The 11,415-nt window shown below is 34.5% G+C and overlaps 2 protein-coding genes across 3 annotated transcripts; both read right to left on the bottom strand.

The window, feature by feature from the left end:
• Nucleotides 1-4,835: 4,835 nt before the first annotated feature.
• On the bottom strand, nt 4,836-7,588 carry LOC120129760 (nuclear transcription factor Y subunit B-8-like). Of its 2 annotated transcripts, XM_039147185.1 has the most exons (7): nt 7,428-7,588; nt 7,092-7,322; nt 6,877-7,006; nt 6,358-6,363; nt 6,158-6,232; nt 5,955-6,005; nt 4,836-5,247 (listed from the first exon to the last, which is right to left on the bottom strand). In XM_039147185.1, exons 2-7 carry the CDS (start codon nt 7,310-7,312, stop codon nt 5,245-5,247), a joined length of 486 nt encoding a protein of 161 aa, XP_039003116.1. In that variant the 5' UTR covers nt 7,313-7,322; nt 7,428-7,588; the 3' UTR covers nt 4,836-5,244. The 2 variants fall into 2 exon arrangements, with proteins under 2 accessions (XP_039003116.1, XP_039003117.1); XM_039147186.1 differs by lacking the exon at nt 5,955-6,005.
• A 2,512-nt stretch (nt 7,589-10,100) lies between these two features.
• LOC120129801 (L-ascorbate peroxidase 2, cytosolic-like) lies at nt 10,101-10,931 on the bottom strand. Its single transcript, XM_039147214.1, has 4 exons — nt 10,801-10,931; nt 10,631-10,717; nt 10,462-10,541; nt 10,101-10,305 (listed from the first exon to the last, which is right to left on the bottom strand). The coding sequence occupies exons 2-4, from the start codon at nt 10,697-10,699 to the stop codon at nt 10,101-10,103; spliced, it is 354 nt and encodes a 117-aa protein (XP_039003145.1). The 5' UTR covers nt 10,700-10,717; nt 10,801-10,931.
• Nucleotides 10,932-11,415: the final 484 nt, after the last annotated feature.

The raw sequence follows: 11,415 nt of genomic DNA, 5'->3' as shown, positions 1-11,415 counted from the left end.
GTACACCTATGGAGCAGAATATTAAGCTTACCACTGCTGGTTATGATTCTAGTTTAATCAAGAATAATGGGAAGAAGATAAATGATGAAGTGTTGCAGGGTGAAAAAGAAATCTACCAAAGGTTGATAGGTAGGCTGATTTATCTCACTCATACAAGACCAGATATCACTTTTGTGGTACATCATCTGAGTCAGTTCATGCAGCAACCAAAACGCTCGCACTTGGAAGCAGCACTTCGAGTGGTTAAGTACATAAAGAAGAATCCTGGTCAAGGGATCTTGTTGTCTTCTGCAGGACAATATCAACTATAAGCCTTTTGTGATGCTGACCGGGCAGCTTGTTTGATGACAAGGAGATCGGTTACTGGGTTTTGTGTCAAATTAGGAAATTCCTTAATCTCCTGGAAGTCAAAAAAGCAGAATACCATAGCAAGGTCATCAGCAGAGGCGGAATACAGAGGCATGGCGATGGTAGCAGCAAAAATTGTGTGGCTAAAAGGACTGTTAGTAGACTTGGGTGTGAAAGATCTTCAGCCAGTTAAACTCTACTGTGACAGCAAGGCAGCACTGCAGATTGCAGCAAACCCGGTGTTTCATGAGAGGACGAAGCACATTGAAATAGATTGCCATTTTATTCGTGAGAAAATAAAAGAAGGGGTGATTTGTACAGAATTTGTTTCATCTGCAAATCAGCTAGCAGACGTTTTAACCAAGGCTTTGAGTATTCAGCAGCATGAATATTTAATCTCCAAGTTGGGAGTCAAAGATGTCTTTAGACTACCAACTTGAGGGGGAGTGTTGAGGTGATAAAAGTTTGTTAGAAAGTTTGTTATTTAGTTAATGATCAGTTAGAAGTTAGTTAGTGTATTAGTTTGTTTTTAAATTGTATAAAAGGATGATGTACATGATGGTATAATGAAGATATACAAAGTATTAATCACACGTGTTTTAACATCTTAAAGCTTCCAGGGTTGATGGTTTTCCGACACTTTTATTAGAAATTTTGGTAGATTGTAGGTCCATAAGTCACATCATTTTGTCTTGCTATTTTAAATGATCAAGCTGGTATGAGCTCCATCAATAGTACCGACATAGTACTACTGCTGAAAGTTACCTCCCCTTCTTCAATGTCTCATTTTCTCCCAATCAGTCTTTGTAACGTTCTTTATAAAATTATTGCCAAGACGATTGTGAACATGTTACGTGGTCTTTTAGATGAATGTATTAATCAAACTCAGGGAGTTTTTATTCCTTGAAGGCACATTACAGATAATGTGTTAATTGCTTACGAAGTTTTGCATTCCATGAAATCTAAGAAGCTTGGTCGGAGAGGATTTTTTACCTTGAAACTTGACATGAGCAAGGCCTATGACTGGGTAGAGTGGTCTTTTATTAGAGAAGTAATGTTAAAAATTGGCTTTTCGCAGCGATGGGTTTCGCTGATCATGAGCAGCGTTTCCACGGTGTCTTACTCGATGGTTTTCAATGGTGTCCCAGGTGACTCATTCCTTCCTTCACGTGGATTACGCCAAGGTGATCCGTTAAGCCCCTATCTTTTCCTTTTCTGTGCCGAAGGTCTTTCCTCTCTTCTTCATGCAGCAAAGTCAGCCGGTTCTCTGACTGGTTATAAGGTTGGCAGGTATGGGGAGAATTCAACTCATTTATTGTTTGTTGATGATAGCATTTTATTTGGCGAGGCATCCCCTGAAGGTGTCGCTGCTATGAAAGACATACTTGTTGAATATGAGGTTGTTTCAGGTCAAAGAATTAATTTTGACAAATCTTTGATTTATATCAGTGGTAATACTTCAACACCTACACGTGGTTTAGTTGGTGACTTATTTGGTGTTCGCATCTCATCAAATCCTGAAAATATTTAGGTTTACCGCTATGATAGGAAAACAGAAGCGTAAAGCTTTTGTTGGGTTGTGTGACAAAATCACTAAACGAGTTGATGGCTGAAGTACTCGTTTTCTTTCTATGGGGGGTAAAGAAGTCCTTATAAAATCGGTTCTTCAATCGATTCCTGTTTATGCCATGAAATGCTTTCTATTTCCTTTATCTTTATGTCGAGAGCTTGAGAATATTTTAAATCAATTCTGGTGGAATAATAATGGCACTCGAAGAGGAATTCACTGAACTCAGTGGAACGATCTTTGTTTACCGAAAAATTCGGCTGGTATGGGCTTTCGTGACCCAGCTAAGTTCAATATAGCTATTTTTGCAAAGCAAGGTTGGCATGTACTCTTAAATCCTTATTGTTTATTAGCGCGTGTACTAAAAGGTCGTTATTTTCCTAACAAGTCATTTATGGACGCTGATTTAGGATCTTACCCATCATATGCTTGGCGAATTATTTGGTGCACTAGGGGTTTCTTGCAGCAAGGGGTCGGTAGGAGAGTAGTACGTGGATCTTTCATCAGCATTTGGAACGATGATTGGTTACCTGGGCCTGGTAACGGTCAAATACAAGTTAACATGATTGATATTCGTTACAAAATAGTTGTAGATTTAATTGATCCTATGTCTAATACCTGGATTGTAGATAGGGTTAAGGCCTTGGTCAATGATGATCAATCTGATACCATTATCAGTATCCCTCTCCCTAGAACAGCTCAACAAGACATTTTAATATGGCGATAAAATTCTTCAGGTCGATATTCTATTAAGGGTGGTTACAAACTCCTTCTTGGAGAGGCTTGTGTTATGTTAGGCGAGCCCTCCTCCTTGCAAAAAGCGCACTCCCTCTACCACCAAAGATCAAAATCTCCTGTTGGAGATTTTTCAAGAACTATATCACTACTGCTGCTAATCTTCTCAACCGTAGAGTGAATGTTTCCCGCATCTGTATCTTGTGCAACATCGACCATGAAATTGTTGCTCATCTTGTTCAGGATTGTGATTATTTCCACCAAGTATTAACTTATCTCAATTTGATTATTCCTCCAATACCTGCAGAGCATTGGTGGATTTTATTGTTATATAATCTATTCAATGCTTTGTTAAATACTCAAATTAAGCTCTTCGTGGTGGCACTATGGGCGTTATGGTCTTATAGAAACAAGAGGATGCATGATAATTTTATCCAAAGTCCTTGGGAGTTTGTTAAATTTATTAAAAATTTCATGGTCGAACATGATGCAAGCAATTTTCTACCAGTGGTTCATCAAAGGTTAAACAATGATCGTTGGACACCTCCGTCGATTAATTGGGTAAAAACTAATTTTGATGCAAGTTTTGATTTATCCTTTAAGTCATCAATTTCTGGGATTATCATTAGAAACAACGATGGTCTTACCATGGCGGTGAGTTCGATTCCTAATCAGAATATACCCAACCCCGAGGCAACCAAAGCTTGGTCTTGTGAGCAGGCAGTCTGTCTAACTCGTGATCTTGGGTTCTGTTGAGCTATTGTTGAAGGAGATACTCAAATGATTATTAGGAAAATGTGTACAACAGATGATAGAACCGAAATTAGAGCAATAGTTTCGAATGTCCATAAAATGGCAAGGGTGTTTGATAACTTATCTTTCTCTTTTGTTCATCGCTCCCAAAACGCTGCAGCACATGCCATAGCTAAGGATGGTCGTTCTTTCCAAGCTCAAATGGTGTGGATTGAGGAAGCTCCTCTTGAAATTGAAGCAGTAGTTGCTCGTGACATGTGGTGGGTAGATCCACCTGATTAGGCTCGACTTTGAGCTCTAACACTTGTCGGAGTACATATTCCAGACTCTTCTCCGACTGTGTTTTGTTTTCACCTGCATGCATTAATTACCTTGGCTTCTTGTGTTAGGAGCTCGCCCTCCGATGAACTTTGTTGCGTCGCAGACTCATTTCTGTTTGAAGGTTCCAATACCACTTTTATCGTTCTTTATTTATTTTCTCTATCAGATTGCATTACTTTTTCTTTTTAATTTGGTATTTGACTTGTCCTGTAACCAAGTTTTCTTTTCTCGTTTGTTGTAACCGGTTTTTTCTTCTTATTTTTACTGGTAGTTTTGCTACGAATTTTCCCTTTTCTGTTACATGGTTTGGCTTCCTCAATAAAAGCAGCACTATTGTTATAAAAAAATTTGGAGCCATCAATAAAATGTTTGATTATGTAAATAATTTAAATTAAGTAGTAAAATATCACAACAAAATTTTAAAATTCAGTTTCAAGATATTTTCCTTAATAATAAAATTTCAAAATTCAATTACTTTGGAAATAAAAAAGATTTGATGACAAATTGCGCCAATGAAAAGATTGATGATACTATTCAGTCTAAAAGAGAAATATTGAGATAATTATAAATAAAGGACGTGTTATATAATTAGATGGAATTTTGGGTTTGTTAGGAATCTCATACCAAAAGAATATAAAAACAGAAAACCAAATATATGATATACCCAAAGCTCCGAATTATACGTCGAGGTGAAGAAAGATACGCACAATGGGACACACAAAAGCAAATTAGGTTGACGTACAGCTTTGGGTGGCAACATCTGGAAGTGAACCACGTCCATCCAGTCATTAACCCTGACATTTTAAACTTATTTCTATTTAGAGCATTCTGTCCTTAATATTTTATTTTAAGACAAAAATACCCTTACTTTGATGTGTCAACCATTATTTAAGTAATGATTTTCTGATTTTTTATCCCAAAAAATAAAATATTTGACATCAAAATACTCAAAAAAATATTTGTCAAAGTGATTGTTTAGTTAAAGGTTAAGAAAATATTTTTTATCGTTATGCCTTTAAAATATAATAGAATATTATTTCAATAATAAATTAGAGATGAATTAAGGTAACTCAAATTTAAAAAAAAAAAAAAGTCATATCATAACCCAATCTAATAATTTACCCAATCCATAACAATGATAAACGACCTTACCATCTTGCCTCCAAAGTCAGAATAATAGGGTGAAGAAAAGCACGAGTACGTAAGAAATATCACTAACACAACAGATATAATGTGCCCTCCCCTGAGCTCAAATCTAAATGAACCCCCCCCCCCCCTAAGATTTACACAGTTCTGTGAAACGAGAATCTATTACAAAGAACATCTGACATACAAACATTACTAGAATATAGAAACTTACAAGATAGGTGAATGCAAATCATCCAAAATGTCAGTTTTCACATCAAACAGGAATTTGTTGCAGCACCGGATTATGATATTCAACGGGGTTTAGATGATTGGAATTGCCGTAGGGGTGATCTCTACTCGGTGCCTTGGATCAGAACCATCAGACAGCTTCGTTACTACAAAAATAGCAAGATGTTAGAACTATCAGCTGTTGATTGCTACAGGTCTTAAAACAGAAATGCAAGGATTGAAGATCATGCTTCATAGAGAAAAAAAAGCGTCAGCTGTTGATTGCTAAAAATTTAATTGTTACAACGATTGCTCCATGACGAAATTCTAAATCTGTTGAAATAGGGGCACCTTAATATTGTTCTCAATTCTGTAACATGAATGTGGTAGCATCAAGAATAAGTAAATAACAAGAGTTGAGCAATATAAACAAGAATGTATTCCAAATGATAACAGAAAGTCAAACATCTACCAACTCCTTCAGGATCATGTCTGCCTTCACTCGCAAACTCTACTGGTCAAAACTTAAAGCATGTGAAATGTATAAAGAGGTTCTCCATAATTTAAACCACCAATTATGCCAATTGTTTTATACATTATATAAAAATCAGTTCTCATATCAATGTTTGAATGAAGCAATGGATGAACTCCTAATATAGCTTTATTCACACCAGGGTACACGACAGCCAACAAGGATTTTCCCAAATGGAAAGCATTTTACACATATAAGTAAACAAAGAGTAGGACAATCATAAATACACACTTTCCAAAAGATGGATAAATGTAAAGATCCATTATTATGTTCATGAATTGATATGCCATGATGCAGAAAAGGCAACACACACACACACGGAGTGAGAGAGTGAGAGATTACTTGAGAATTCCCATAGCTAAAACCTTGCGAGAATGAACCTTGATGAGCAAGCTGCCAGAATTATTTAGCAGAAAATCATATAAAAATATGGCAAAGTTTGCATATGCGTGAACTTGATTTAAGAAGAAAAAGGCAAATAGTAAGTGGAACCATGAGAACAAAACTAAGATGAATGTAGGAGTAACGGAAAACATGTATTTCACCTGGGCATTTGGGCTTGGTTGGACATCTTTCTTAGCAGATGCATCTCCACCTTTAGCCGAGCCCTTGGTATCACCCTATTAAACAAAATAGTTTGCAAGCCAAATCCATATCAGAGAGTTAGCTTGGAGAAAACAAGTCCGAGGCTCTAAAATATTTAATGAAGTAACAACATGAATTGAAGAAGCCAGTATTAACTAACCTCCATCTGCAATGGGCCAATCAACCATGAGAACCAAGGGAAAGAAAAACATCAATCAGTTCATTATGACTAAATAAAAAGTTAGTAAATAAAACACATAATACACGCCAGAGAATACCAAACAATGAGAGACTAACATAGCATAGAAATCACAGGTAAAGGAACAAAACATAGAAATCTTACATATTTCACTATCCATAAGCCAATTTCTTTCCCATTATTTTCATATGGCCAATTATCATTTGAGTCAAAAGAAAATCAATTAGCAAATTGATTATTCTATGAATTTCAAATGCCCATTAAACAAAGATATCCGAAGTAAGTACTATTAGGCTAAAACAATTAGTTAAATAGATAAGTGGCAAACCCATTTGTAAAGCTGTTGAATTATGCCTCCAACGTACAGGAATTTTTTTATCCAAAATAACTCTTCATTTCCCCACCCCCTTTGTAAGCAGCCAAAGCACGAACCAGGAGAAAAGCAGATGAATTAACACAGAAAGGTATTGAGATAATTACCTCACGATATCTGGAAAGGTAAATCTTAAGCGGATCGATGTAATCTTCAAACCCTAAAGTTGCCATAGCCCATAGCAGATCATCCCCGTTAATCGTCTTCCTCTTCTCCTTCTGACACTTGTCGCTAGCTCTGTACATCAATTATGACCAATTACACATAAATTCATTAATTCATCAAATAAATTCAGCTAAAAACAGTTGATAAAATTCCGTACTCGCTGGTGATGAAGCTGATGAATTCGGAGACGCACTCTTGCACAGTCTCTTTAGCATCTTTAGCGACCTTCCCGTTGGCAGGAAGCGCCTTCTTCATGATACGACTAATGTTAGCAATAGGAAGATACCTATCTTGTTCTCGCACGTTGGACCTCGGGCTCTGCTCACCGCTCTCGTGACTTCCTCCACCGGGACTCGCCGGAGCCGGTGCCTCAGCCATGGCGAAAATCCTATTTCCGACAAATCACCGAACATCAAAAATAAAATGATTATATCTCTTGTTTCGAAACGAAACCCTAAGAAATGTGAAAGGGGGAAAAGGGAGGGAAGTTTACCTAAGTGAAGGGAAAATGAAAAAGGAAATAAAAAGGGCGGGAGATGGTGAGATTGGATTACGGATGGGAGGAAAGAGGGGATCGGACGCTGGAGAAGATAGCAGAGTGGAGACGACTCGGATGAGCGAATGAGGTTTATCAACACCGTTGGTTGAGTTATTTTATTATCATTTAATAAATGGACGAAGACAAATATAGGTTTATTATATTTGTTTATGTTGATATACAAACTTTCATTTATGAGTTTGTTTACTTATTTATTTATTTATGCTGATGAACAAGTTTATTTATTGTTCTGTTTTTCATTTTAATTCTTTTTACATTTTAAATATTGGTGAAAGAAATTATTAAATTGAGTATATAATGAAATTTAAATTATGAAATTTAAAAGTTTAAACTTTTATAGTGTAATTTTATCATTTTCCTTTGGCTCGTAAATAAAATTGAACATATAGACGAACAAACGTTATATGAACACTAAACAAACATTAAACAAGCATGTTCATTAATGTTAAATGGACACGTTCATGAACATTAAATAAACACATTAAATGAATATGAACATTTTTAAAAATAAATAAATGAACACAAACATAATATTAAAAACTTAAATAAACACAAACAAAATTTGAACTTCAAAAACAAATAAACAAATACAAATATAATTTAATTAGTTCAAACTCGATTCACTCACCCCTTCCATTTATGCATTAAGCCGTGGTCGCCCGTTCAATAACATGTTAACTGTTTCCTACCAATAATGGCATATACATCTAGTACAGTTGTACATTTTAATTTTAAGATAAAATACACTACACATTATTAAACTTTAAAATTTGTATTAAGTTTACTATAAATTTTTATTTACTTTAAATAATAATATTTTAATTATATCATTAAATCGTTAACTAAATAATATAATGACGTAGATAATGATTATTGATGTGAATATTAAAAGTTAAAACAAAAATATACAATTTTGTATAACTATTTTAATATTTGAAACAATTCAAAATAATATATTTTTATAAAAAAATAAGAAAAAAATAAGAAATGCACTTAAAAATGTTTAAACCTAAGGACCCAAAATTTTATAAAATCCCACGTTCACCACGAAGATGTTATCTTGAAATTAAAACTGTATATAAATATCTAAAAAACATGATACTAAATCTATTAAAAGTTTTACAAATTAACAATACTTCGTAAATTTCTCTTGAAAAATTAAACGAATGAACTAATTTCTCTTGAAAAATTAAACGAATGAACTTAAATTTAATAAAAAACATTTTTATTAAATTTAAGTGATTACACATTAGTATAGATTTTCAACTATTTGACAACAAATAAATAATACGGGAAAATATTCCTTATTTGCATTAATACGTACACCAAGTGAACATTCTTTGTCCGAAATGATTATTTCATCATACTATAGTATATATCTGCTCATTGTACAAACACGACACAAATTTGGATCAACATGTTTTCCCAAAAGGCAAATACACATGAACCACAGTACCCATATATATATTATATTGTCTGAAAACGAAATACGGACACATCAGACACCAGCACACAGCAACAAGCTGACGTTCGATGTTCTTGTCGGTTTCCTATTCAGCATCCGCTAATCTGGAAACAAAGGTAAAAGAGAATGAGAAAATGCAAGACCATTTGTGGAAGGGATGAAATGAAAAGATTGGTTAATAAATACTCACCCGAGCTCCGAAAGCTTCAAATGAGATTGAGCGTAGTCAGCAAATAAGGCATCCTCATACCGGTAAGGCAAAACAACCGTTGTTCATTACCAAAAGTTCCAATCGATTCGAAAATTCATCGGATAATTTGATTGTTTCAGATTCAGATAGTACTACTCGAATTTTTTGGGACAATATAAAGTTTATCCTTTCTGATTTGAGCAGAAAGTAGCAGTAGGTTAATTTTGAAAGTTTTTCAAACGATAATCAGCGTCAAGTTATTTTCCAGGACTTACTTGAGAAGAACTATGTAGGAGGTTCCTCTATTATCTACTCTATCATGAAGGTTTATACATCAGCTCTTAATGTTGATATCATGCGTAAGATCCTCAAAATTAAGGTAAAGTACACAAATAGTCTCATAGTTATAAAATATTATTTTATTAAATCCCTTGATCATTAAAAATTATAAAACTATCCTCCAACTATATAGTATTGCTTTGTTAAGTCTCTTGTTTATTAAAGTTACAAAATGATCACTCGATTACTCATTACATTTCAAGCTCGCCCTTTTCGTTAAAAAATTGATAGTATTATGAGTTGAACGTTAACCTATAAATTGTGATATGATAAAATTTGATCCAGAATCTCAAATGACTATTATATCACAACATCCAAATTAGATAACTGTAATTTTTAACGGAAAAATGACGAATTTAAAACATAATGAATAGTCGAGTGATCATTTTATGACTTTTAATAATCGAATGACTTAACAAAATAAAACTCTATAATCGAATGATTATTTTATAATTTTTTTATAACCAAATAACTTTATAAAACAATACATATTGTTGAGATCATTTATACTTTACCTTCAAAATTATTTGTAAGATAACAAAATATAATGAATATGATCGTCCCACTGTAAATTTGATACTTGTAGGTTTTTCGATACTTCTCAAAGGTCTTGTCAAAGATAAATAAATTGAAATGAACTGTCATGTGTAAGAATTTCTCGAGAGATTTCAACAGACAAGGATAAATAAACTGAAATAAGTGAAATTATACGCACCGCAGCATATTTGTGGACAAGAGGGCGGAAGACAGGATCTTCCATAAATGCTTTGTCGGATGGCAACTGGATCAGACCTTCTTGCTCTCCACTCACAAGTTCCCTGTCTCAAACAAGAATTTAAAAAAAAAAAAACATGGGTAACAATGCCAATCATGTTGGCTATATTCAAGTTAGCTCCCGTAAATCCTATGTCTGTCCCCTGCCAATATTGTGAAATTGAATCCAACAATAATATACGCATTAAAGAGTGGTTTACTTGAAATAGGAGTTATAAAAAATGAGAGGATTGGAAGACCAGGGTCCCTCGAATCCAGAACGCTCCTTATGGCACCTGCCCTGTAAATAATGATCATAATAATGTCAACAGCGCATGATAGAACGCACAGAACTTTGATCGAACAGTTGGAAGGCGTAATCAAGTTTATCAGTGTATGACCACCGAATAAAGCAACAAACAATGTCTTTATCAGTAAGACCCATGTGCCCGAAGACATCTCTCAGGTGATCCGAACCTGAAATGAAACAAAAAATTTAAAGATTGGATCAAACACTTTCAAATTCTCTTCCTTTTTTTTTCATGCATGGTTTAGGGTACCTTTGGTGGCCTGTGGCAAGTGACCCTCTGGAGGCGGTTCATTTTTGTCCTGAAATTTAATGGAGAATAAGGTGAGATGAAGAAGAAAAGGAAGATTCATGGATGGCATACCGGTCTACCAGAGTGAAAAGGAATCTCGTGTTGCGGAAGACGGCTATCGGATAGAGCAAAATCGCAACTGATAATTTGAGAAAATAAAAATGAAGATAAAAGAGACAAAATTTACGTGGAAAACCCCTGAATAATATAGGGTAAAAAACCACGGGCTACGGTAGAAGAATTTCACTATGAGAAAATAGGAATTACAACCTCTCTCGATCTACCAAGGAGAAAACAATGATAATTCTCTCTAGATAAAAAGGAGAAAACAACTCTCAAAAAACTCTCTAAAATCTCTCTAGTATTGGAAGAAAGCTAGAATGCTTTGGGATGGTTTTGAAGCTAAATGAGCTAGGGTATTTATAGTTGAAACTTAAGGACTAATCTTATAAATACCCTAAAGTTTAGTGACTAAAGTTTATAATTTACCCATTTAATTTTCAAACATTATTGCACTTAATTTTGACATTGCAATATTAGGTGCCTAACTTGAACTAATTTTACAAGCTTTGACAT

The sequence above is a fragment of the Hibiscus syriacus genome, unplaced genomic scaffold (assembly GCF_006381635.1).
Source record: "Hibiscus syriacus cultivar Baekdansim isolate YM2019G1 unplaced genomic scaffold, ASM638163v2 tig00110503_pilon, whole genome shotgun sequence".
Taxonomy (NCBI): domain Eukaryota; kingdom Viridiplantae; phylum Streptophyta; class Magnoliopsida; order Malvales; family Malvaceae; genus Hibiscus; species Hibiscus syriacus.
Note: the sequence above shows the minus strand (reverse complement) of the source record. Positions and strands in the feature narration are given on the sequence as shown.